This window comes from Anomalospiza imberbis, chromosome 13 (genome assembly GCF_031753505.1).
Source record: "Anomalospiza imberbis isolate Cuckoo-Finch-1a 21T00152 chromosome 13, ASM3175350v1, whole genome shotgun sequence".
In the NCBI taxonomy this organism is placed as follows: domain Eukaryota; kingdom Metazoa; phylum Chordata; class Aves; order Passeriformes; family Viduidae; genus Anomalospiza; species Anomalospiza imberbis.
Window position 1 is genome coordinate 16,696,732 of NC_089693.1, and position 27,629 is coordinate 16,724,360.

A 27,629-nucleotide genomic window follows, 5' to 3' on the forward strand; every position below is an offset into this window, starting at 1 on the left:
GAGTCATAACACTTTAAACAAAAAAATCACAGATTTCACATGCTTTCTGTTCCTCAGTTGGCTCTGCCACATTTCTTTTACATCATGGGTAAGCTGAAATTACTTAGTCCTCAGGAAGCAATTGTAGGCATCCATGAATAGAAATTTACTATTGCCTGTCTCCATTTTGAAATTTACTGTTATTTTGCATTCCATCGTGTTTTTAAACTGGCAGCTTCTCTTGGTAGGCAGCAGAAAAAAAAATACCCTACACTTAATACCTTTCTGAAAGTGGCAAATGCAGCATATGACAAAGAAATCATGTATTGGAAAGATGAGGTCAGATATTGGATTTATTTATAATTCCAGGAATAACAAATTATGAGGAATATTCATTAATCCAGGAGAGCATCGAAGAGAAGAAAGAGGAGAGTACAGGAACACTTAAGAAAGACAGGACACTGTTACGTGATGAAAGAAAAATGGAAAAACTGAAGGCCAAGCTTCACACGGATGATGATTGTGAGTAATGTGTTCCAGGGTAATTTTTTTATTCATATCTTTCCACAGTATAATGCAAAGAAGCCAAGCAGTGGCCATTCATTGTGTTTCAGTTGGTTCCTGGCTGTATTTTGCATGCCTTTTTTATGTAGTGCTGTCTGCAGTTGATCTTTTTTTAAATGAAATGAGTGGATAAGTTAATGCCTTTGAGAGTTAGCAGGTGTTTTGAAGTGCATTTTGGTATGTGTTTGGTAGGGGCATTCCAACTTCAGTGTGAAGGGTTGTTTTTGTCCCTTCATTGAAGTTGGATATTTAATAAATGATGCCTACTGAAAGCCATCAAAAGGTACTTTTGTGTTTGAAGATATAAGTTTTAACTGTAAGTGAAGTTTGCCAAAGAACTAAGAGAGGATTTGATTTGTTTTGTGTGCTAAGTCATGATAACTGTTTTTTCTGTGAGACACTAAGGTTAACTGTAAGTGGTAGGATGATGTTTTAAAATTGTGTTCAGGGATAAGAAAGGTAAACAGAATCATTTGGTTTAGAGCTAAAATGTGGTGAACTTATTTTATTGTGAATCTTCGAAGATCTAAATTTACTGGTAAAACATTACTATAGTTGTTTCATCAATATTATGCTCCAGTGTAGCCTTGTTTCTCAGCAGTCTGCTTTTCAGTTCTCATTTGTAGCAAACCTTCAGCACTGATGACTAGCCCCAGAAATGACAGTAACATTTCTTGTGGAGTTTTCCCCAGAGTGGAAAAGGCAATTCTCCCGTGAGTTTCACAAGGGCTCTTACCACTGGCAGCAGTGTGGATTTAACAGTGTGCATGTCTGTGGCTCTGTTGCAGTGAATTGGCTGGATCACAGCCGGACCTTCAGAGAGCAAGGAGTGGATGAAAGCGAAACACTGCTCCTGAGACGGAAGTTCTTTTATTCAGACCAGAATGTAGATTCAAGAGATCCTGTTCAGCTTAATTTGCTTTATGTTCAGGTACAGTACTAGTCTACCTTGTCTGAGGAAACCCATGTAGGTTAATTAGAAAAAATTTGTTGCTCAAATACTCCATCTTCTAGAATTCCAGTTCTGGATGTGCTTTAGTTTTGCTCTTTTGTCTAGCCCTCCAAAAACACATGATGGTACTTTGCTGGTTTTTTTAATCAAATACTTTGAACCCAGTGATGAACACTGAGCCAAAAATCCACTGGCTTTCACATCCTGCTTCCTTAAAATTGGTACATGCCTTCAGTCCCAAATTGCTCTTTTTAGTCTCTCTTCTCTTCTCTTCTCTTCTCTTCTCTTCTCTTCTCTTCTCTTCTCTTCTCTTCTCTTCTCTTTTCTCTTCTCTCCTCTCCTCTCCTCTCCTCTCCTCTCCTCTCCTCTCCTCTCCTCTCCTCTCCTCTCCTCTCCTCTCCTCTCCTCTCCTCTCCTCTCCTCTCCTCTCCTCTCCTCTCCTCTCCTCTCCTCTCCTCTCCTCTCCTCTCCTCTCCTCTCCTCTCCTCTCCTCTCCTCTCCTCTCCTCTCCTCTCCTCTCCTCTCCTCTCCTCTCCTCTCCTCTCCTCTCCTCTCCTCTCCTCTCCTCTCCTCTCCTCTCCTCTCCGTCTTGTGAACAGCTTTCTGTTTCTCATGTCTTTTTCTCTTCTGCCTGATCAGTGTGAGAGCTTCTTCTGCACGCCTTTCCAATCTTCAATCAAACAGCACGCAAGGCAGGCAGGCTTTCCATCAAAAGGGACCATGTCATGTAACACAGTAGGAATCCATCTAGACAGGTTTCCTAAACTGTCAGAGGAGCTTTATGCAGAAGATAATATTTAGCTGAAAGTGCCATTGCAGTTGCCTGCAATTCAGTCTGAAAAAAAAAAGTAGGCTTTAAACTCTTTGTTAAAGTTTTGAGGTTTTTTTAAAGGAAAAAAAATTGAAAGTTTAATGGAATGGGCTGTTGTTATACTTGATATTGCTATAAATTACATTTTAAAAATCTGAGGCAAAAGGTAAGGCTGTTCTCTTACTTGTAAAACAGCAGTACCTTTTTGAAGTATTTTAGAAGACTATCACACTGAGCTGTTCTGCCACTAAAATATTTCATTCAGGCTGGTATGACAGTATGTGTTGATAATGCTTTGCCATTGCTTTGTCTATGGGTAGGTGACCCTTCTACTGCCAAACCTATAAAATCTGTCAATGACCACCAGATTTGCACAGAAGGAAGAAAAATGTTGCATGCCTGTCCCTGTTGCTGTATCTGTAACAGTGATTTTGTTTTTACCTACTAATTATGGAGCTCTTTTCCCCCCCTGTATGAGGCAGTGGGATGAAAGCTTGTCCGTGTGTGTATTTGCACACACATGCATCTGTACATATGTGTGTACATACACAGAAGTGTATGTGCAGGTTGTATTTTATTTACACATGCATCAGGAAATGGCTGTCAAATTCTCTTTTTGATCAAAGCTGATACAATCATAGCTTCAATAACTCTCCATAGGTACTCACAATGAAAAAATCTAGCCCTTTGTTTTATTAGACACATACACATCCAGAATGGAATAATAAAGACTTTCAGAAGGAAAAGGATGTATTGCTGGCTGTATTCAAGCTTTCAAGGAATTTGAGATGGATTGGTTGCCCAGGTATCTCTGACACATCTTTGTTTGTCTCCTCTAGGCTCGTGATGACATTCTGAATGGCTCCCATCCTGTCTCCTTTGAGAAGGCTTGTGAATTTGGAGGCTTTCAAGCACAGATCCAGTTTGGACCTCATGTAGAACACAAACATAAACCTGGATTTTTAGAGTAAACACTTCTAACTTCTAAATTTGGGTGACCTCAAGTGTAACTAATGTTGAGTTGTCACAGATTAAACACATTTTATTACCCCAAGCAGAGGTAATCAGATTCAGTGTGTTTTCAATAGCAAATCTCCCAGTGAAAGGAGCTTTATTGCACAAATCAGCAGCCTCAGCTGATGAGGGGACCTTTGGCAGTGGCTTATTACACAGCACTAATAAGGGCACTAGCTCCTCCCAGGGTGCCAGTTAACTACACACTTGGTACCAGGAAAGTACAAGGGTGGAAAGAAGTTTTGTCATTTGAATAAAGTGAATACTCCTGTGTGTAGAAATTAAATTTTCCAAACTTTTAGTGGCATTAATCACTTGGTCAGATTCATCCTCTCATGGTGTTGTATGAATGGAATTCTAGACCTGTGCTCTTTGTTTCAGGCATGGACAGAAGTCCTGCTTACAAGTGGCACATCCTTTAATCCTTATTGTGATACCTAATTTACTGCTATCAGGAGGGCAAGTTAAGGGCATTTAGATGTCCCATTTTTCTACTGAATTGGGATTTTTTGATTGGTTTACCTGCAGTAGAATTAATCAAGGGCTGAAGTCTGAGGAAAGCAATGTAGGAAGGTGAAAGAGAGCTATTTACTGCCCAGTCCATGAAGCCTTGCCTACATATGAGGCTCATAAATACCTTAATTGGAGGCACACAACAATGGGTGCATATTTGGTTTCTGTCCTGTTCCACTGGCAGAGTGCTCAGTGCTGCCTCAGGCTTCCTTTGTGAGCCACTCCGGGGTTTATGGTATCTCAGGGAATCACTTGGAGGTGGTGTCTTGCTGTGGAATGTGCAGTGCTGCAGCTCTGGTTGTTTGAAACACTTCACTTCTGAAGTCTGTTCCTGAAGTAGCAGTTCAGTTATGCAAATAAATATATTTCAGTTCCAATTAATAACCAGATTTTCTTTTTACTGTCTGACTGCTCCTGATTGACCCACAGATCTTTCCTATTAGAACTACTGATGTCTAAGAATTCCAGAGGCCCAGTGCAACAGCTTCAGTGTACCCCTGGTTTTTATTTCCTAGAACTGTGACCAGTTACACAACAATCTTTCTCTGGGATTTGTCCATTGTCTGCTTATTCTTCCCTTCTCACTCCACTCACTGAAGGGTATTCCTGCAGCAAATCGTTGGGATATTACGTCATGATAAGATAGTGTTGTGTCATGGTAATGATTTCAAGAGTTAGATGTTCCCAGAAATAGTTGCTTTTAATTTTTAAAGCAGCAATTTCCCACAAGCTTAACCAGTGGCTTTTGCAAACTGCTGAACAGCATTCAGTTGCTTAAATTTTTTAGGCTTTTCTAATGCACTGCTGGGTTTTTTCAGTGGAAAGTTTTTCTCTTCCTTTTTTTAAGCCCCATGTAGTGAGTGTGTTTTATGGTGTACTGAAGCTGCTGGCTGGATGGCACTTCTACTTTGTATGCAGGGCTGGATAGTTTGGAGCCCATCATGAAACAGCCATCACTCATATAGCATGCATATCTTTTTTTAATCCTAATAGAGATGAAAGGTATTAGTAACTGAACAATCTGTTAGAAAAATAATGTTACTCCAGTGGAAATGATTTTGAACCAGAATTCCAAAATTCAGAACCTTCTTATATTCTGTAGGACATTTTTCTCTGCTCTTGTTATATTTTCATTTAGGGCTTTGATTGTATTTGAACCAAACTTGGCAGGTAACCAAGTGTAATTGCTCTCTGTCCTGGTGTTTAATCAGTTTCATAAAATTAAGCATTTTTCATTTGGAGGTAATTCAGTTTTCTCCTCTGTAGATGAACCTGCTCCAGAACTGTAAGTCCCTGGTCATTGTCTCCTAATTGGAAGTGCACATGTTTATGATTTAGTGGTGATACCTTTATTTTACATAGCCATCATGACAGCCTTGTTGTGAAACCTCATGCTTTTGTTTTGTGAGTCTAAGCGAACCAAGTGATCCTGGCTCACTATGAACAATATAGAGAAATAGTGTAGTTAAATGATCATTATTTTTTTCTGAAGATGCATCTCTTATCCTTTCAGAAAAAAAACTTCATTTTTTTTATTCCATTGCAAAAGAGTGAGCTTTTTAAAAGTTTCATCCAACTATTTTCTACTGTTTGGTGCATAAACACTGATGCTTTTCAAGTAAGAAAGCAGTTTTGTTTAATATACACTGTATGCTGTAGCTCAATATGTGAAATACTTTTGAGAGGTATCCAGTCACTCACTGAAACCTTAAGATGCTACAGGTTCCCTTAAGGAGAATCTGTCAGCTCATACAAAACCATCACAGGACAGAATAGCACTAGTATTTCATTATACTGTTTGGAAACAGCTTAGTTTAGTTTGCCTGTCTACGATATGTTTGTGTAGAGAGACCTTTTGTATCCTTTTTTGTCATTGCTAAAATATTCTTGGCACAGATGAAGATTTTTGCCTGCATCTTGCTAAGACATTGGTATTGCTTGTTGGAATTCCCTTGAAGCTCATGCCAAAGTAAATTGTGAAAGCATTAATCTATCAATTTAAAAGTAGTCCTTCTTCATGCCCTTTGTGGTACAGGTCTAGTTTGGCATGGCACATACAGAGGGAACCCTGGGGCTGAATTTACTGAGAGCATATCTGATCAAGAGCTTGCAGTGCTCATCTGCAGATAGGAAAGGAGCACCTCAAACTGCACACTTCCACTTCTTTGCAAGCACACTGGCAAACAGATAAGCTGCAAATGATAAGTGAGCTTGATGCTGAGCTCAGTTCTTGAATCTAACCTGGTTTGCTGAATTAAGCTGTATTTTTTGAGAGCACCTTGGTGCTAATGAGAAACAATCAAAGTGTTGGCACTTATGTAACTTTTTAAGGAACTGGGAGATGAAACTCAGTGTAAACCAAGTTAAATCAACCCTGCTTGCTATTGGCTGTTTTTTTTTACTGAGTTCAATGTACACTTTCTAATATGTGTAATTTAAGGGACTAAAGAAGGTTAAATGAGAAGATATTTCCATTGTTTTTGCTAGCTCCATTAAAAAGCTGCAAAATAAAGTGAAACTGTGTCTGTAAAGAAAATATCTGGATTATAGGTAGAGTTAAAATCATTTCAGTCTATTCAAGACTGGCATTTCACCCTGTCAGATGAGGTGATCACTTGCCTCTTGATTTAAAAATAGTGGAAGGTGATAGAAGGAAAAAACTTCCAATCCAACTGCCACCCACATGTGCAGGGGTATTACAATTGTGCTTAGTGGACAAAGCACAAAGTTGTTTTCTTAACCCTTGCTGTTTATGAAGCTCCAAGTAATGTTTGCTTAGCAATTTTTTTTAAGTGCTGTATTAATTAAAAATAAAGTAGACAAGCTTAAAAATGTAACAGTTTTGATAGTTTATCTGCATACAGATAGCTGAGAAAATTAGCTAATACAAGATGATAATTTAAAGTGCATTGATAGCTATAATTTTTTTGTTTATGTAAATCAATTTCCAGAATGAAACTTTGTTTAATTCAGGTTTGGGTTTGTTGTTTTCTTAATTTGCCTTGGAATTGAATTTAACTAAACTGCTTTGAACCTGTGAAATTCTGTATAAAATCACCAGTTGTTTCATAATAGATACACCAATATAGATAGATACACTATTCCAATAGGTACATAAGCTTTTTATGATGACAAGCTGTATTCAGTCCTTATCTACAGTTTTAATTTGACTCTTCAGCCTTCCCTACCCCATGATGTGTCTTTGCAAATAAGTCCCCAAGAAGAGATTTCTTTCTCATGGATACGTGAGATGTATGAGAACATCAGAAGAAAGATTAGCAAGGACGGTTGTTCTTACTTTGTTTTATAATGCTAGAGCTTTATGGAAAAGACAAAATGTATGATCTCAGTACTGAGTAATATTTTTGAAGCACAAAATCCAAATGTAGTATTTTTTGAGCTATTTTTGATTGTCTGCAATGGCAGTCTTTTGTGTTTAAAAACACAAACAAAAAAAGTGCACAGTAATATAAACAAAAAACCCAACAAAAACACTCTCAAGATATAAAAACAAAGCAACTCCCACAGAACAATTGAGCAATTTTTTGCCAATCTTGTTTAAAACAATCCATCCTTCTCAGAAGTCTAACTTTGTATCCTAGTAGGTAGTCTATTGCTTGTTTACTGAATAAATAAGAATAAGGATGACAATGTCCAGTCATACTTTGAGTCTTAATAGTCCAAAGCAGGGGGAATCCTTAGAGACTAATTATTTAAACTGTGCAAGTTTTTTCAGGTGGAAAATGACCTGCTGAATATATGACATGGTTTCATCAGTGTAGAATATTCCAGATGGGAAGGTACAGTCCAGAACAGTTATTTGTTAAAGCATGATGCTGATATGCCCTCAGGTTAGGGTGAAATCTGGCTGAGATAAAGGGTTGTTTTATTGTACAGCAAGGAGGGGCAGATGAGGTGTTGAAGAATTCCTTCTGACTGAACTCTGTCATGGAAGCTGAACTTGTTTAATTTAATCCATGTTCTGAGAGCCTTAGAACCTGAGTGCTGCAGGAATTACAACTGCTTCTTTTTCACTTTGAGACAACAAAGTGGTGTTAAGTGTCCACTTAAATTAGTGTCTAGTTCTTCAGTGCAGTGTTAGTGTTCTAACACTTCTTGGATGACACAGAGAAAGAACTTGGTCCCACACATCAGTAAATCAAAGTGCTGCTGTGAAGTTCCCGTGGTGTCTGAGCTCAGAGCTGGCTCGAGCCTCCATGTCCCCTTCTCCCAGATTACACAAACTGTCGTTACATTTAGATATGAAACCCTCTGAGCTGCTGAGAGACATCCTACAATTTAAGATTGGAAAGTGTCCCGGCTATTGTTTATTTTTGATGAATTTTCAAAACATTAAAAGGTACTACATGGGGCAGCAACTCAAGTAAAGTAACCTCTTACTCTCCTTCGTTTTATTTTGTTGTGGAGATATTTAACACCCACATTAGGGAGTCTGGGGGACCTGGTGCCAGTAAAGATGTATGGAAAGCGTCTCTCCTCAAGAAGGAACCTTTAACTTTGTAATGTTTTTGGTTTTTTTTTCCTTAGCCTGAAAGAATTCCTGCCTAAAGAATATACCAAACAAAGAGGGGCTGAAAAGAGAATATTTCAGGTAATTGTGAGGCTAAAAAAACTACTATAGTTTCACTATCTTTATAAGAAAAATCTGAGATTCCCAGGTGTACATACTTTGTATGTATACAAAGAACTTTGAACTATATAGCTATCAGAACTTTGAACTATATAGCAAGTATTTGACAGCTTTTATTTTATTTCTTCAGCAGATTTATTGTCCTGATCATTTTTCTTTACTGATGATTATCCAATGTGCTTTGTTAAATGGAGAGAGTGAAAATTAAGTATTTTTAGGTTATTTTTGTCAGTTGCATTGAAATATAAAGATGCATATTTGTATTAAAACAGACACATGTTTAGGAAAGCCAGTTTAAATTTCATGCCTCATTCAAACATGACCCTCAATTCTGCTTGTTCATGCTTGAATTCAGTGGTGTGTGTGGCAGTCACCCCTTTGTAAAAGACTGGAGCAGTTAAGTATAAATGGGAACATGTACTGATATTGTTAGAAGTGGTCTCAGAGTCTGAGTGCTTCAGATGCACCCGGTAACTCTGCCCACTGAAATACAAATTTGGCAATACAGTGGAAATTGGAAAATTCCGAGGTCAACAGGTGAGATGAAGTCTCAGGGCTTCTGGAAGGACACACCAGAGATCTGTGATCTCAGCTAGGGAGACAAGTTCAAGAGCAGGAACGGGTCACATCCTTTCTTTTGTCTGCTACACTCCCAACTGAAGAATCCTATAACTTAGTGAGTCTGTTCTACCTTGAGTTTTCAGTACTTCCTTGTAGATGAGTCTGTCTGACACTTTTCTGTGCACCTTTAAGTCAATGTGCAGTGACATTGCAGTTTAAGCAAAAACCAGATTCATTCACTTTTGAGTATTGCAGCCATGCTTTTCATAGCATGGTGTTTTTGCCCATGTCAGATATGACCTATGAGTAATTTCAATCATTATGTGCCTTAGTGCATGGACCAGAAGCTCATCAGTGAGGGCACTGATCTGGGCAAAGAATCAACCAGGTAGAATATGTGAGCTGTCTTTTTGAAAAAACCTCAGCTGTTTCCCAAGCCACGAAGTTCTGGAGCTTGGCAGGTGCAGCATTTGTGCTCCTTGTTCTTTTGGGGTCTTGGTTGTGTTCTCTGCTGAAGTTGACAGATGGGAGCAGCCTGTGTTCTTGGGATGCAAGAGGTTTTTGGAGTTGCAGTTGCTCCTCCTTTGGAAGTTGCTCTCCCTTGGAAGCTCCCACACTGTTGAGGTGGGCACAAGTGGAATAAGAAGGCATTTCCCATGTTCCTGGTGCTCCCCCTGCTGCCACCAATCAGCATGGAAGAGGTGGCAACCAGCAGTTGAGAAGCACGTGAGCAGGAAGATGGGGTGGGATAGAGAATCCCACAAACAGGACTTAAATAGTGACATTTGGATGAGGTCTTCAGCACAGTGGTCTGGATAGGAGAGCAGATGTTGGGCTGAAATTTAAATACATAAGATAGGTACCTGTCATTACTTACACGTAATCATCCATCTACTAATGACCAAATTGTTTAAATAATAAGTAGAGACTGAGTTACAAGACACACTTAGTTGAGTATTTCAGGATGAAATATTCAGAAAAATCATTGTTTGTTCCTCAGCTGTAGAATTATTTTCATGTGATGGAAAAAAATTCTGGATAAGGCTGCAGCTGGCGATAAAGGCCCATTGGAAGTACCTACAAGACATGAGAAATGGTCCAGTACAAAGTGTGAGGCTGTCGTTAATCAGAAGTTTTGGGCACAAAGCAGGAATAAATAATCTGTTTCTGGGAAGAAAAAAAAAGAAAAAAAGGGTGCTGGTACACTTAAACAACTCTTAAAAGCTGAGGCATTAATTGTATGAAACCTAATGGTGTCAAATAGCAGGAATATGTAGAATTTTAAATATGCCAGAAGGGATTTAATGTGCATGGTCTGAGGCACAGATTGAATAGTTGATGGTCAAAGAGGAGTGTTCTATTAGCCCAAGTTAGTTATTTTCTCTCATGTGAGGCATTATATGATAGTTTTGCTAACATTTCTACCTATTATTTTTTTCATATATTCTAATTGTAATGATTATGAACTAAGCATCCTGAAATAGATAAAAGCTGTGCCCTTTTTTTGTTTGTTTCTAGAAAGTTTTGGTTCTGATTGATAATGAACTCTCTTACAGGAGCACAAAAACTGTGGTGAGATGACAGAAATAGAAGCCAAAGTGAAGTACGTGAAGCTGGCGCGCTCCCTGCGCACCTACGGGGTGTCCTTTTTCCTTGTTAAGGTAACGTAGCTCTTGCTGTGACCATCCTGTGTCCTTGGTTATGGATTATCTCAGGTGCCTCTCTAAGCTAAGGTTTGCTGCCTCGACCTCTAAGATATTTCAGTTTCCTGGAGGAGTGAGAAGAGGGGTTGTCTTTTGAACTGAATAGTAAAGATGCACTGAAGACCAGAGCTTCTTAATGCATTGCTTGAAAATCATTGTTTGTAAACAGACAAACTAAGCCTGGAGTTTTAAATTGTCACTGTCTGCATGCCAGGTTCTTCCCTTTGTCGGTATATTCTATCTTGCTTTTCCTTTGTCCTGTGGACAGCTACATTTGAATGGAAAACAATCTTCCACACTTGTTACAGGAAAAAATGAAAGGCAAGAACAAGCTGGTTCCTCGTTTGCTGGGGGTCACCAAAGACTCAGTGATGCGTGTGGATGAGAAGACCAAGGAGGTGTTGCAGGAATGGCCACTGACAACTGTGAAACGCTGGGCTGCCTCACCTAAAAGCTTCACTCTGGTAATCTTTCTGTGTATTCAGAGGACAAGGGATTTATGTGGCAAGGAGACTTAGAGCAGCTTCTGTACTTTAACTTGTTCTATCTCTAATTTTCTAGCCTTACAGAGTCGCTGAATCCTCAAGTAATAAATTGGCACATATTGTAGTTCAGGTTCAATCTGTAGTTTGGTGCTTCAGGACAGGCCAGTTCCTCAGAAGTCCTGTTTAAATCTTTCAACAAACCACTGTTTAAATCTGGTTTGTGCCTAACTAATGAACCAGTTAAGAAAGTATTATCATTCACACTTGTGTAAATAGTTCTGATGCTTGTCACTCATAATGTACTTTGTGACTTGCAAGATACAAACATAAACAAAGTCAGCTGGCTCATTCATGTGTTTGATAATTACGAATTTAGAGAAGTTTCATGAATGTGATATTTTGCTAATTATTTGGTCAATAGGAGACCACTGCAACATACAGTTTGTATATGAAAAGGTTGTTTGAAGTGATGGAACAAGAGGCAGAAGCTAGAAAATTACATTTACTTGATACATGTGCATCTAATTTCCAGTTGCACGGATGACTGTGCTCTAGGATTAAATTCTAAAAAAAAATTTCCTCATCCTCAGCTGACTGAATCTGATAAAGTTAGATGAATTATCTCTTGGGCATTTCAATTTATGAAACATCTGTGAATAAACTGAAATAAAATGCATTTTTCTCTCTTTTCTCAGTCTCGCATACAGACTTTGAATCTTCTCTCCTCTAGAACTTACAGGTTTAGAATCTTGGAGTTTAACTTACTGTTGGATGTAATAAAATGTCTGTACAATTTCAGAATTTGAATTTTCTCACTCATATTTGGTACTGTTTCTTCATTTACTTACTTTGCACTTTCAAATAAGTTTTGAGTTTTTTTCCCCTTTTTCTTCAGGATTTTGGTGAATATCAGGAAAGCTATTACTCGGTACAGACCACTGAAGGAGAACAGATCTCTCAATTAATTGCAGGTTACATTGATATCATCCTAAAGAAGGTACAGTATTAACATCTTGGCATGTAGCAAAAAAAAAAAAAACAATGCAAAAATTCAGATATGTGCAAACTCCATGAGTTTTCTCTCATGGAGTCAGTGCTGTATCTTCTGTTTTGATGTTATATATTTTTACCTGCAAGTAAGGCACTGCTTCTGGAAAAATCAAGGCTATTTATTACATCCCTAGCGTGTGTCAGGCTCAGTAAAGCACTCCTGGGCTTTGTTTTTCTGTCCAGAAGGTGACCTGGTGGCTGTGAGTGTATATCCAGGGAAGAGTCCAAAGCTTCAGTTATGGATTTTTAAACTATAGTGATGAATCAGATGGGAAGAAATTACCCTAGAAGCAGTATTTAAAACTACAGCCAGGACTGCACAATAGTTGTCCAGGTGCTCTTGTATATAATGTAGCAAAGCTGAGAAGGTTTTTGTCCAGAAAAACAAACCAAAAGCCCCAACAGTACATTGCTTTAAAACCACTGTGATTAGTAAAGCAAAGAACTAGACCTCAGTTGTGCAGAGGGGGATAAAATCAGTGTTTGTGAAGAGGTCAGACTGCCTTGGAACTTGTTTTTATAGAATGTGCCTGGCAGGAGAGAGGAAGGGCTGATACGAATTTCCAGTATTCAAAATATTCCCAAGCAAGCAAGTGCAACAGCAAAAAATTGCAAGTTTGCCAACAAACATGGAGCTGAATGCTCCCATTCTAAACATGTTATATAGAAAAGTGAGGTGTTCCAAACAGCACTGATTCATTCTTGTCAAAATTTTACTTCATTGACATTCAAACTACATCATTCTTTACTGTAATAGATTTTAGTAGCAAGAAATCACAAAGTTAAGTAGCCCGGAAGAATTTATTGCCTTTGTTTGTGTGAGCAGTGTAGGGTGTAACATTATGGGTTATGTAATAAAAGGTTGAGGAGGATTGCCAGAATTCATCACACAGAATTCATCACATGCCTTTTTCTCTGAGGCTGTCAGGCTCAGGTTTAATAAACATCAAATAAATTGCAGGTTTCTGTAGGTGCTTCAAAACTTGATTCAAAAGTAGCATTTTTGTCTAGTGCCAAATCAAAGCAGCCTTCTGTCTTGATAGAATACAAATGTGCAAATTTCCACTCCCAGCTCCCAGTTGTTTGCATTTTTTTCTCTACCATCTGCTGACACAGCCAGTTTGAAGTTAATGAATTATGAACCAGTTAAATTCTAAACACCCATGATTCATATGAGAAGCTGCAGTTCATAGTTGTGAGCCCACATAATCTCTGTGATGGATGCATCAAAGTGGGGTTTGTTGCTTTCAGTTGCATATTGTTAATTCTTGCTGTGTTTTGGACTGGCCCAACTCATTTTCTCCAGTGTGCATTGATAGGTACATTTTTTCTGCTCAAGCGTTACTAGTATAGTGTTCCTCCCCACTCCACCCAACCCCTCATGTCCTGCAATTTTAGTGATAGGGCATTAATCAGCTGACACAATACCCAGAACTTGAGTAGCATATATCTAAATTAAAAACAATCCATTTTTTTACTTCTCATTATTACAGAAGTAAAGCACAATCATGACTAGAAATAGGGAGTTTCAGTTCATGCATGAAATCAAACTCTAATAGTAAGAACTTCTTTCTCCAGAGTTGTGTCTTCAGACAGATGTGCATGAGGAGTTCCTCTTGAATGGAAGGTCACAGTGGATACTTCTCTATTTATATTCATCTATATGGACTCAGACTACAAACCATGTAGCAAGAGGGAAAGCAGACAGTTTCTCTGCACGAGGCAACAAGTAGAAATAGACTCTTTTTATAAGGCACTGTTTCTGTGATTTGTAGTTTCCTGTTGTTTCTAGTGGTTTAGACTTACTGCCCTTAGGTATATTTACAAATCTCTCTTAGCACTAAAAAATCCCTGCCTCAGTCTTCAGCCTGAAGTCAGGCTGTCCTGAACTTTAAAGTACCTATGATAAAATGGCTTGGAGACAGTATTCAATTTATTGTCTTTACTTGTGGGTATGTATTTCCTACTGGTGGTGATGCCTTTTTTGGGCTAGAAACAGAGGCCAGACAAAGTTAAAATAATAAAAGTGGATATATTTGATGAAGGACCTTCAGCTATATTAAGGGCAGACGGAGCCTCCCCAGGGGGCTACACCCAAAATGGATGATGGTCACGAGTTTTCAGACAGATATAAGTTTGTTCCATTTACATATCAGGGGTTGATCCTTCAATTACAGCTTCAGGAGATGAAGTCGTATTCCCCCAGTTTGCTCCCCCCAGCAGTTCACTTTTGTTTATACAAGGCTGCAGGGTGTCCTTGGATCCCAGGCCTAGAGGGATGGTTTTGTCTGACCAAAATGTGAAGACAGGTAACTAACACTTTATATGGAGTTTAGAGTTGTGCACTATTGCAGTACAGGATTTGAAAAATATAAAGGCTAAAATCTTAAGGCATCAGTAGGTAGCACCATACAGTAACACTTCAGCACTTTCCTTATACCTTTGTTCCAAAAGGCACCAGCAGTTTTTCCTTTACATGCTTCATCTGCCAGGGTTTAGAACCTGGGCTGATAAATGCTGAGGAGTACCTCTTCTCTGGGGAGGTTGTATTGTCACTCACTGCCCAACAGCAGGGTGTTCAGCACCAGACAAGGCTCTGCAGGTCATTTGTTTACATTTGTGATAAATGGCAAGGAAATGGTGGAGAGAAAGCAAGAAGCAACACACATTGTTTAACTTATCTTCTTTTCCCCTCCTCCAGAAACAAAGTAAAGATAGATTTGGGCTTGAAGGTGATGAGGAATCAACCATGTTGGAAGAATCTGTTTCACCTAAGAAGTGAGTGCATGCAACAGGAGGAAATGGTCTGTTTTTAAGTGTGCCACATTTAGCTGTGCCAGCTTTTTCTAATGAAATAGTACAGTTATTACTGTTAAAGAATGGTTTTCTACAGAGTATTTCAATAGAAGGAAGTACTGTCCCCAGGCAATTCAGCAGGCTCCTAGCTTCATTCAAGGATTGAAGTGCAGATATTTGTCACAAAACTGTTGGCTAGGGCAACCAGCAATGGCACCATCAACTTGACTCTTGAACAAAGGCACTCGGGCTGTAATTCAGTAAAATGCTGGTGCAGAGAGGGAGGATAATGAAGCAGAGCTGAAAAGTTGTAGTATTTTTTTCATCTTCATGTATGATTTACAAGGTTTTAGTTGCTTGTGTCTGCTAGTTCCATGGTTTCCAGTAGATTTGACACCTGTCAGTTTAGTTGTACTCTGTGTTATGAGCAGAGCTGGCTTATTTCACCAGCCAAACCTATCAGATGTGTGGTGTGGATAGAGGAAAGGGTTTGGTACAAGTAGGTCAGGTTATGGTTTTGATGGGAGAGTAACTGAATATAGGGAAACACAGAACAGTAGAGCTGGCCACACTCTTGAAAAGGAATGTCAAATCTTTCTGTGCAGTGAGACAATAAGAAGAGATTTTGACATTATAAGCTGTAATGAGCCACTCAGGTATTTTCTTGGAGCTCTTGAGGGTGGCAGTGTCAGCAGTGTGTATGTGAAAAGTCCATTTGATTTATTGTTAAGCCTACAGTTTATATGAGATAGATTTGTTAGGTATTTCATGTGGCCTTATGGGAAATTTTGTCTTTTGATGGATCACACATGTTCAGATGTGCTTTATTTTGACATGGCCCTTTCCAAATCACTTCCAGAATATACTGTTAGTTAAGTGCTGTGCAGAGAAGCCCAAAACTTGTAGTAGATAAATACAAGATTCTTTCATAATTGAAATCACCTTTTTTCCCTCAGCAGAGTGTTGTTGTTACAGCCTGAATTCCTGTCAACGCTTCTAGCTATTAAAGGTTGAATCATGTTTAAATATGAGCAGTATATCTGGCAAGGCAGTTCAGGACTGTGGATGGCAGTAACTTTATTTATTATTCTCCAGTCCAGTATCTGGGGGACTGCCAGATTATTTGCAAGTACTATGTGTGCTTGTTTGTGTAAAGGGGGAAGAATTAAGTTTTTATCCCAGTTCTAGGGAGTACTTGCAAAAGACCTCCACAAGGTTCATGCTTCTATTTTGTATTGATCAGCCTGTGATACAACTGAAACAAAGCCATCATTATGCCATAAATCTTGTTCTGGTTCTGTCTGCCCTGTGTCTAAAAGGGGTAAAGCTATTGTATCATGTTTAACAAAACTGCACATTGCCATCTTTCCTTTGTTTCTTCTCATTAGTGCTATTAATAACTGATCTGCCAGAAGCCCCAGATTATCTTTTTTCCAGTATGTTAGAAAATGGTTAGATAGAAAAACTATAGTTTTCCAGCTTCTCCAAACGTTGTGAAATGCAATTTAAATCCTAGAGGAAGCACAGCTGACAGAACTCCATTTGCAGGAGCTGACTAATTGTGTGTTGGCTGCGTTTTGCCAGACCCACCATCCTGCAGCAGCAGTTTAACCGGACCGGGAAGGTGGAGCACGGCTCCGTGGCCCTGCCGGCTGTGATGCGCTCAGGCTCCAGCGGCCCCGAGACTTTCAACGTTGGCATCATGCCTTCTCCTCAGCAGCAGGTCACCACTGGCCAGATGCACAGAGGACATATGCCCCCTCTGGTGAGAAACCTTGTTTTGTGTGTGAAACCTGTCTGTGCAGCAAGTAGTCAGAAACAGAGTGTTATACGCCTTTCTCAGACCAGGAATCCTGGCTGCAGTGTCCTGACTGTTCTACCAAACACAACTTATGAGTATCCCTTAAATATTTAGCATGTCACTTTTTGATTTATTTCCTCATTTTCTTTAAAGCAGGCTCTTCCAGCCTTTATTTCTAAGTAGTTAAAACTAGTACTCAAAGGGAAAAAGGTTTAAAGACTGGCAAAAGTAAGCAATTTGAAGGATAAGGCTTACTTTTAGCTTATCACTAGCCCACCAACTCAGAAATTTTTAGCAGGCGTAAAGCTGATAGTGCTTTTTTGCATTTAAATTGAAAGACTTTCACAAACCCTAAACAGCATTTAGAGAATATAATCAGTGCTTAAAATCATGACATATTACTAGAAGTATAGTCCATGTAATGAATTGACCTTGGCTGTTTGCCAGATGCCTGCCCAGCAGGCACTCCTTCTTCTCAACTAAAGAAGTGTGTATGGAAGATATATAAGATTTAAAAAAGCTTTATATCAGTATAGTCAAGATAAAGACAGGGAGATCATCAATTATGTTCATGGGCAAAACAGAGTCAGCTTGAAGAAAATGAATTTAATTTACTGTCAATTAAAATACAGTTGGCTGGTGAGAAACAGATGAAAACTAAAAATTCTTCTCACCACCCCCTTTTTTTACTCAGACTCAATTTCACTCCTTCGTTTCTGACTGTTGTACTCCTTGCTCACAAGTGCTCAACTTGTAACAGTCCCTCTCTGCTTCTCCTTGCTCCTCACACTTTTCCCCAGCTCCAGCATGTCCTTCCTGTGGGCTGCAGTCATTCAGGATAAGCTGGCTCCAGTGGGGGTCCCCCATGACCTGCAGTTCCCTTCAGGAGAAGCTGCTCCTGCACTGGGCTCCTTCCTGGCAAGGCCCTGCTCCAGCACAGGCTCTCCATGGGCTGCAGTTCCTTTCAGGGATATCCACCTGCTGCAGTGTGGGGTCCTCTGGGGTCTGCAGGGCAGATATGGGCTGTCTGCTCCACTCAGCCCTCTGCACAGACTGCAGAGAAATACCTGCTGCACTTGGCTCTCTCCCACAGGCTAAGGAAACTCAGCTCCGCTGTCCTGAGCATGCTCTCCACATCCCTGTCAGCCACTGGCATTTGCAATGTTGTTTCTCAAACTCCTTTTTGCCCTCACTGCCCTTTCTCACCAAGGTTTTGCCCTTTGTCATCAATGTTTTCCCAGAAGTGCCAGCAGTTTGGCTGCTGCACTCGGCTGTGTCCTCTGCTGGGTCTGTTGGAGCTGTCTAGAACCAGCTGTGCCCAGCATGGGCAGCCTCTGGCTAATTCTCCCAGAGGCCACCCCTGCAGCTAAAACTTTTGCCACAGACACCCAATACAGACAGCATCCTGCTCTGTATTCGGTGTCTGTGGCAAAAATCCCTTCAGTTTTCTGTTAGCTTATGCATATTGATGACAATTTAGTTTTAGAATCATCCTTGATTGCTTTGGGAGGCTGTCCCAGGAAATCAGTAATGATCTAGAAGCAAACTGAGTTTTCATGTTGCTCGAATGCAGATCAGTAAGACAGCTCAGTGGGTTTGTGTGTGTCTGTTGGCCATTGTTTGAGCTGAGAAAGCTGAGCACTTTATATGTATGTGAAAGTAGCACACAGTGTAAAATGGTATGAGCAGAATCAAGACTGTGAGAAGAGTTTGAGGGCTTTGCTTTCTCCACTGTGCCAGGGAAAAGGCAGCTCTCTGAAATGGCCCGGTGTGGTTGCTGGACTGCTGTCACTCAGGGTCTCTTCATGCACGTGTGGTTTGTGCTTGAAGTGCCCTCTGGAGCACAGCGCAGCCATTGCCTTGCTCTGCCTTGCAGACCTCAGCTCAGCAGGCCCTGATGGGGACCATCAACACCAGCATGCACGCGGTTCAGCAGGCGCAGGCCGACCTCAGTGAAGTGGATAACCTGCCGCCTCTGGGGCACGACATGGTGAGTTCTTCTGATCCACACAGAAATGAGCCTCAGGGCTTTGGGTTGTTTACAGACCAGTTTAGTCATTGTCCCCAGATCTAAAGTGATATCGCTAACGCTTTTAAGATGGAGTAAAAATTTTGTGCTCTCTTTAAGGAATTCATGTACAGTGGTCCAGCTCACTCTAATCAGTCTCCTGAGACCAGACTTCCTTGCATAAACCTGCCTGTAATGCTACTGTTATGTGGCATATGTACAGTTAAACACAAACTATGGGCAGTATTAATGGTGGGACTTAGTGCCTCTCAGAGACAGGGAAAATAAGAACAAAATATGATTCTGTTGTTCATGATCTAGATTAGGGCAGGAGAACGGAGCCAGAGGGTTATTGCTTATGGGGGACTGTCAGTCAAGAGTGTTTAGCCTTTATTATGGCATTTACCTTAAAAGGGCAGCTGTTGAAATGTGAGAGCAAATCTGTAATGAATGAATCAACAGAAGAAAATGCTCGCATTCATATTTCACTTTAAGGGCCTGCTGCTTGTCTTCTGTTTCCCTTTTAAAAGTTCACAAAGGAATGGGATATGTACCTAGTATCTTGCCTTAGAGAACCTCACTGCAGTCCCTAATTCTTCTTTCCTTTATTGCTCTTCAGGCATCAAGAGTTTGGGTTCAGAACAAGGTTGATGAATCAAAACACGAAATACACTCTCAGGTTGATGCAATCACTGCAGGAACTGCATCTGTTGTTAACCTTACAGCAGGTAAATTTCAATGGGAAGGATTTCCTTGCAGTCTCCTAACTATATGTCAATCTAAATCAAGTCACATATGAACTGAGCATGGGGAAGCTGCAGAAAATTTTCTTTAAAGCACGCCAATAGCTAAGTGCATTGATGTGTGGAACAAACTTGGAGTCCCTCCCAACACAATTTTTCTTTCTTCAGTTTCTCTAAAGGTGTAACAGTCAGTGAATATAAAATCTAGCTTGCTTATCCAACAGAGTATTTGCAAGGTTACTACAAGAAAGCATCATTGATCTGGGAGTTGTTAAGGAGAGATTATATTTTTATTGACTGTGGGTTTTTCTTCAGCAAATTACAGGTTGAGGCAGCTGCAAGTGGCTTAAAGGGGACACGACTGTATTGCCTTAGGTTCTTTTAGTTTTGAAGGAGGCTGAAACTGTGGACTTCTCAGCAAATTGCATTGAATGAAGAAATGTTCTATTAGAGAATGGATTATTGCAGAAGAAATGTAGAAATCAGAAAGTTTATAGCAATCAAATTTTTTTAAGTGACATGTTACTTAGTAGGCATTGCTTGGCTGTCTTCAAAAGTCTCTTTTATCTCTCACCAGAGTGTAGCTTGTTGTAGCTGCTGCTGTTTCCCTTTTAGCCACTAAAGCATTCTGATCATTGAAAAACATTTGCTCTGCAGGGGACCCAGTTGACACTGATTACACTGCTGTGGGATGTGCAATTACAACCATCTCCTCCAACCTCACTGAGATGTCCAAAGGTGTAAAACTGCTTGCTGCTCTCATGGATGATGAAGTTGGAAGTGGAGAAGACCTCCTGAAAGCTGCTCGAACCTTGGCCAGTGCTGTCTCAGACTTGCTGAAGGCTGTGCAACCTACTTCAGGAGAGGTGAGTAACGAAAATCTTCTCAGGTTCCCTCTTTTTGGCCATATTGCTTGCACACTAATGCACAAGTTCCCTGAGGAAATACAAAATACAAGTAAAGCTCATTTTCTTTGAATTAATGCATTTCACTGCTACCTCTTCCCAGCCTCGCCAGACAGTTCTGACTGCAGCTGGAAGCATTGGACAAGCCAGTGGGGAGCTACTGAGACAAATTGGAGAGAATGAAACAGATGAAAGGTTCCAGGTAATGAGGGGGTTCCTTGTCACTGTTAGAACTGTGCAGTTTTGTAATAAGGAGGTCCCTGCATAAAACCAGGCTGCTCAAAGTGGGGTTAGAAAATGCTGGAGTTTCTCTATGCTAATTGAATCCATTTTGAAGTTGATTTTAATTACACAATCACAGAATGCTAATTTCATAGGAACCCCTACTTTGTTCTGTGCATCATACAGATGCTTCATGGAGAGCTTTTTGCCCTCTATTTCTTCTCATTAAATATAATGGGGTTTATGTAAGTGTTTGCTGTGTCTGTATGTGTACATGTAAACATGTAGAAGTTAATAAAATCTTAGTAGAAAAAAAATATTGTATTGCAAACGAAATTTCTTCAAGATGAATAGTAGCAGCAATTACAAAATCATAATGCCTTATGATTTACCAGTGTTTGCTGCTAACAGTTTAAGACCAGTGCTCTTAAATCCTCTGTAAAAAACACGTGTAGATTTTTTCACTGAATGCCAAGGACATGTTTGCACCAGAACCAAGGGAAGGTACTGTTCAGCAGCAGATAGACCTCTGGAGTGCACTGTGGGCAAGGTGTCTGCTAATACAACTTACAGGCCATTTTTATCACTTCATCCAGCAGTGAATCTGTGAACTTCATCAGAGTTCTCATTTGTATTCCTAGTTGAATATATGTATTACCTCTCTTGGCTAAGAGAAAGAATTTAAGCATTCTTATCTGTGTTATGGAGTCTTGGAGAAAGTGGGTAAGGAAAGGTATGGTTTATCATATCTAAAAGCAAAAGAAAAAGTAGTGGGTTTGGTTTTTCAAATGCAAGATTTTCTGCGTGCTGTGAAGTTGAAATTATAAATAAGTGTATTGGAAGTATTTTCTTTACTGGAAAGCCAGGTCATTTTAACAGTAGAGGCATTAGGGAGATTCCATCCTACTAAAAAACTGAAGTATATGGATGGGATTTTAAGTGGGGAAATGGGAAGAAATTATTTTAATTTAAGTGGCTGCAGGAATTAACACCTGAGTGTGTTTTAATGTCACAGACTGAGTTTTCCTTTACTTTACCAGGATGTTCTGATGAGTTTGGCCAAAGCTGTTGCCAACGCTGCTGCCATGTTGGTGCTGAAGGCCAAGAATGTAGCACAGGTGGCTGAGGACACGGTGCTGCAGAACAGGGTCATTGCTGCTGCTACCCAGTGTGCACTCTCTACTTCTCAGCTTGTGGCTTGTGCTAAGGTGAGGCAGTGGTGTTTGTGAAGGGGCAGAGCGTCGTGTTCCAAATGGCCTTGGGAATGGACTGTGAAAAAAGCCTTTTCTGAGTGCTCTGGGTGCTCTCCCCATGCAGGTGGTGAGTCCCACCATCAGCTCCCCAGTGTGTCAGGAGCAGCTGATTGAGGCAGGGAAGCTGGTGGACCGCTCGGTGGAGAACTGCGTGCGGGCCTGCCAGGCTGCCACGGATGACAGCGAGTTACTGAAGCAGGTGAGCGCGGCTGCCAGCGTGGTCAGCCAGGCCCTCAATGACCTCCTGCAGCACGTGCGCCAGTTCGCCAGCAGGGGAGAGCCCATCGGACGCTATGACCAGGCCACAGACACCATCATGTGTGTCACCGAGAGCATCTTCAGTTCCATGGGGGATGCTGGTAAGTTCCTTCCAGGAGCAGTAGCTTGCCACGGTTCACACGTGCACCTTTCAAGTCAAGAAAATAAAAATTCTTCTTCTCTGTTTTCTGCTTCTAAGCTAGTGCTGTTGTCATGGGTAGTGATCCAGCCCATAATATAAAACAGCAATGTGCACATAGATGCGTGCTAGATGGAGTAAATATACAGTGAAAACAATCAATACCATGCTAAGGGAACACTGTAATAATTGTCTGTTTTCTGCCACTGCTTCACTTCATAGTATTGTATAGCAATTTCTCACCTCCAAATAAGAAGACAGGCACCTGGGCAAATACTTCACAGTGACTGGTGTTACTATGCATAGATTTTGTTGTAGATTTTTAAACATAATCTGCCTTTTCTTCTGAGGCGTTTCTAAAAAGTGCAGCTTCTGAAACTAGAAACAAGATGTTTTTGGCTAAAACCATCTTAATGGTGCTAAGTGTTTACTGACAAAGTTCTCAGCTTATATTAGACAAAAGATAATTCCCTAGAAACACAGGAAGAAGATGGGTAACTTTTATTGAAGGAGTGAAATCTTGGCTGCGATTTGAAAGCAAAGTTGTTAGTCTTTGCTGGGACAGGAGTTTCCTTGAACTGTATATTCAAAATTACCTAAAAATACTGCTTGTGTGTTTTTGTCTTACTATCTAGATTGCAAATACTACAATTTTTTCTTCATCTCCACTGTAGTGGTTTCTGTCACTTATATTGGGATCCAAGATATGTTTATGAAACTTTCAAGTTATATGTCTATAATATGTGTATCATTTTCAAGTGAAAAAATACTTCAGCAAATGTAACTTCAATTTTGCCTTGTGAAATGATGCTGAGTTTTGAAACCAAGACTGAAATGCAGAGAGGAGAAGGTAAAGATGCAGCTGTGCTCCCCAGGTGAAATGGTGCGGCAGGCGAGGGTGCTGGCTCAGGCCACCTCCGATCTCGTCAATGCCATGAGGTCCGATGCAGAAGCAGAGATCGACATGGAGAACTCCAAGAAGCTTCTGGCTGCTGCAAAGCTCCTGGCAGATTCCACAGCCCGCATGGTCGAAGCTGCAAAGGTACCAGGAAAAGGAACTGTCAGCTTAAAACTGTAAGGCTGTACACCATGAAGAGAGGGTGTGTGGGATTTAGAAATAGGATCTGGCTGATAGAAAGGTGGTTTCTCTAGTCCTATAAGAGTTTGGCATTTAATGACTTACTCTAGGTACGTTCCAAGCCCCAATTTATTAGCTACCTGGATTTTTTTGGTTTTAAAAGATCATCTTGCTCTGCTTTTTCTTTCCTGTGCACATAGCGGTCATGACTCGAGCCATGAAGGGCAGTTACCACCAGCCCTGAGCCCTGCTATGGTCCAGAGTCTTGTAGCAGTGCAAGTGGAACAGCAGAACCACAGCAATCTCTTACTGGAGTCATTACAAAGCAACTCCCCTCTGTCTAAGAAACAGTTTTCTTCACCTGGGGAATCTTGCCTGTGTTGTTCCCTTCCACATCTTTCCCTCCTTGTTTTCACAAGAGACATGAATATCACAACTTTTCTTCCCTTTCTGTGCTGGAAACCTGTTTCAGTCTGCTAGGGAGGAATATGTCCTTTGAATTGTTTCCCAGATCCTGCACTGAAATGATTTTTACAGCAGCAGGGCCAGCCATTCTTGCTGGGACTCCAGAAGGCCTGTGTGCCTGGCTGCCTATCCTTGACTTTCAGTATTTTCTGACTTCAAATGGAGAATATCTGCTGTGTTAAACTTCAAGTTTTGGACTGCAGTTACTGAAAGACATATTGAATTTGGAATTTTAAAAACTGGGGTTTTTTTAAAAACCTGTATTCATCCAAGTACATTATTTCAGATCAAAGGAGAAGCAGTTACAAAAGGTTTTTTTCCCCAAACACCTGAAGTGGTATATGAAGCAAATGTTCAGCTTTCTTCCTCTAAGTACCAGACATAGACAGTAAGAGCCTTCCACTAGAAACAGAATTTCTGCTTTGAAGTGTTGTAATACTTCAGTGTTCTTCTAACTTTCCTTATGACAATTTAAGGAAAATAATGTAGCAGATGCTGTCTGAACTTAAGTCTTGATGCTCATCCACATTTTCTCCATTTATTTTTACTCAGACTTATGGTTTTTGCTTGGAAATTTTGTGCAGGGAGCTGCAGCCAATCCTGAAAATGAAGATCAACAGCAACGTCTGAGAGAAGCAGCAGAGGGACTGCGGGTTGCTACAAATGCTGCTGCACAGAATGCCATCAAGAAGAAAATTGTCAACAGATTAGAGGTTGGAAACCATATAGTGAAAGATCTAAGCAGAGAATGGCAGTGCTGTAAGCTCAGTTCCAGAGAACAGAGCTTAGAATTAAACATATCAGTATATCATAACATTATCCTCAGAAAATTGAGTAACTTCTATCACAGATGTGGTAAAGTGGCAAAAGGATTTGATTCAGAAGACATTTGATGGTGGCTTAGTCCTAAAATTAACCAGCTGAGCTGAAATGGCTTCATTGCTGTGTTAATTTATCTCTGTGGTGTGCCATTTACACACAGTATCTCTTGGTGCCTTTACTAGGATATAGAGTTCCAGATGAATTTCTGTACAAAGTTAGTTGAATCGCAGCATGTCCAATTAAACTGGGAAATTACTCAGAGTCAAGAAGCAGAAATGAAGTAAAAACATATATACTATCTCTAGTGGCCCAGCCAAGAGGGAGAAAGACAATTTAGTAAGGAGAAAATACCATGGAGGTTTGTTTTGTGGGCAAAGTTTGATCTTCACATTCTCAACTAAAATGAAGAAAAGGCAGATTTAAAAAAACAAACTTTTCATAGTTCTTAGTTTGCAGCTGTGATTTTTGCATTGGTCTGATTCAAACGCAGTAAGGTGGCCGTGTTCCAGAAATACATTAAGTTCCTCTAGAACTAAAAATCAGGAGTACTTTAGGAAATAAAGGCTGATGTCTGTAACTGCATTCAAGTTTTCTAGGATTTTTCTAACTGCATTCAAGAAAATTTTATACAAAGAATATCTTATATGTTTTGCTGTAATAACATATGCTGCCTTACAAAGGAGTAAAATGTGTAATAAACTTCATGCTTGCTTCTATTTAGTGGGCCAGTTAGTGTTGTGCAACATGCTGAAGTACCTTGGATAAATTGCTGAATTTTTATTTTTGTAACACGGAAATGTTGATAATAACATTTGAAGAAGGTCTTCGGAATGCTTTTGGCCTCAGAAGTAGCAGTATTTGTACCTGTGTGTCATTTTAGGATCTTTGCTTTCGCTGTAAAGCAGTCTCAGCAGAAACTGGCTCCCTTGGGTCCTGGGTCAGAGGTATCAATGAAGCAGTGTGCAGCACAGCGTGTGCACTGCCTGTTTTCTCTGGCCTTCATAGGGAGCTCATTGTTTAGACCATTTTTGCTGTTTGTAGTTCACTTATCTTCCTCCTGTTGAAACCTAAGCTGTGAAAGAGTAAGGGCATAGAATGCTTTTAAGTCTGCCTTTTTCTTTATTGGCAAATCAGAGATGGATAACCGTATTCAAATCATTTTCACCTTGAGAGAAGAGCAGTGGTGGTCAGTTGAGGTTTCCTTAAGGCAAATCAAATTAAGGGATAAAATGTATTAATTTGTCATTGTTGTTACTGTCAAAGTTACCTATAGTAATGTGTGTTTCATCCTCTGAATTACTCACTTTTAGCACTGATTTAACTTTCTTTTTCTCCAAAGATTGCAGCTAAACAAGCTGCAGCTGCTGCTACTCAGACTATTGCAGCTTCTCAGAATGCAGCTGTTTCCAATAAGAACACAGCAGCCCACCAGCAACTTGTGCAGAGCTGCAAGGTAAACACAGCACAGCCCATGACAAAGAACTCTTGAACTCTGCTTTGTGGGGAACTGATGAGGATCACCTTCTATAATAGTGTTGCAATCTCAAAAGAAGCTTTAAAAAAATTAAAACAGAACAACACTATGTGTTATGTGCATGGATTCTGGAGAGCTCTCATTTACTGCATTATCCGGGCACTGCTGTTTGTAGGGCTTTGCAAAGCTGACCTACTGTTGGTGCTGTGTAACACTTGTAAAACATGTAAAAGTGCTACACACATCTTAGAAAAGGATGCACAGGTGTGTAACTGCTCAGTAACAGCCGATTCACTTGAAGTAAGTACTTTTACTACAAGTTTTGGTACAGATCAGCCAGTGATGGAACATATGCAGAGCTCTACTGGAAGCACTGTACAGAGGGGTCCAGTTACTTAGAAATTTGTGATTCTCTGACTGATTCTAAGCTTTGGCTCTGCATTCAGTGTATGAGTGTGATCTACAGCAGGGGAGTAGCTTCATGACCATCAAAACAGGCTGTTGAATCATACATGCAGTGAAATGGGACTGAGGTCTGTTGTGGGATAAAGGTAACCTTTGGATTTTCTGTAATGGAGGATGGAGTAGCAATAGTGATTTATACTATAATGGAGTGAAATTCTTATTTAACATATCAGTTATATAGTTGGTCATATAACTAACAACTGCTCCCGCTATTCTGATGTTCCACCTCCAAGCAATTGGGACCTTTAACATCACCATAAAAACATAAGTGACAGACCTTACAGTGGGGTTACCATGATTCCTAGCTTGAAGTTAAAGCTGTAGGATCACAGATTTCAAGGTATGCCTGAAGTCAAGCACATTTTTATACTTCCAAGCTAGAATTCAGAGTCTGATTAGAAGCTGTTTCCTTTTGTGTTTAAGCCATATTTGCAAAAGACAGTTGAATGCAGAAGGATTTTCTTCTTCATCCAAGGGCATTTATTTGGGGGACAAGAACAAAACCATTAAAGATGGCATAGTTAAAAACCACATCAACATTCTGCAATTACTTCTTGTTATGGTGTAATCCTAAGAAATGTTGGAATTAAATAAGATAGCTCAAGTATACTTCAGAATTGTGTTGCAGAGAGCTGCTATTTCAGAAAGAATTTTTTAGAAGTGCAACCTGGTAACTATTGTTTACTGTTTGTTCTAATTTTGTCTTGATGCTCATTTATCAGATGACAAAGAAGATTCAGTTCTTGTTTTTTACATTTTTGTGGTGGTGGTAATTTAGTATTGCACTGCTGAAGTGTAATTGTGAAATGGATGGACAAGGCCCATTAATGTGGACAGTCCAGGAATAAAGTTTCAGCAATATATGCTTGCAAATGCTCCAGCCATGTGTGAAGTTTGTGTTGCTGAAAACCAAGGAA

The 27,629-nt window shown here is 40.0% G+C and overlaps 1 protein-coding gene across 4 annotated transcripts in view; it reads left to right on the plus strand.

Annotated features, from left to right (window-relative positions):
• Nucleotides 1-27,629, plus strand: part of TLN2 (talin 2) — a 142,731-nt gene that overhangs the window by 59,339 nt on the left and 55,763 nt on the right. For all 4 annotated transcript variants that reach the window (XM_068204210.1, XM_068204208.1, XM_068204209.1 and 1 more), the window contains 18 exons: nt 349-501; nt 1,332-1,474; nt 3,146-3,273; nt 8,382-8,445; nt 10,602-10,706; nt 11,057-11,212; nt 12,129-12,230; nt 14,985-15,061; nt 16,664-16,844; nt 18,757-18,870; nt 19,508-19,616; nt 20,289-20,497; nt 20,640-20,738; nt 21,799-21,966; nt 22,076-22,370; nt 23,284-23,450; nt 24,536-24,664; nt 26,113-26,226. In XM_068204210.1, the coding sequence (XP_068060311.1) occupies nt 349-501; nt 1,332-1,474; nt 3,146-3,273; nt 8,382-8,445; nt 10,602-10,706; nt 11,057-11,212; nt 12,129-12,230; nt 14,985-15,061; nt 16,664-16,844; nt 18,757-18,870; nt 19,508-19,616; nt 20,289-20,497; nt 20,640-20,738; nt 21,799-21,966; nt 22,076-22,370; nt 23,284-23,450; nt 24,536-24,664; nt 26,113-26,226 (2,513 nt within the window). The remainder of the gene's footprint in view (nt 1-348; nt 502-1,331; nt 1,475-3,145; nt 3,274-8,381; nt 8,446-10,601; nt 10,707-11,056; nt 11,213-12,128; nt 12,231-14,984; nt 15,062-16,663; nt 16,845-18,756; nt 18,871-19,507; nt 19,617-20,288; nt 20,498-20,639; nt 20,739-21,798; nt 21,967-22,075; nt 22,371-23,283; nt 23,451-24,535; nt 24,665-26,112; nt 26,227-27,629) is intronic.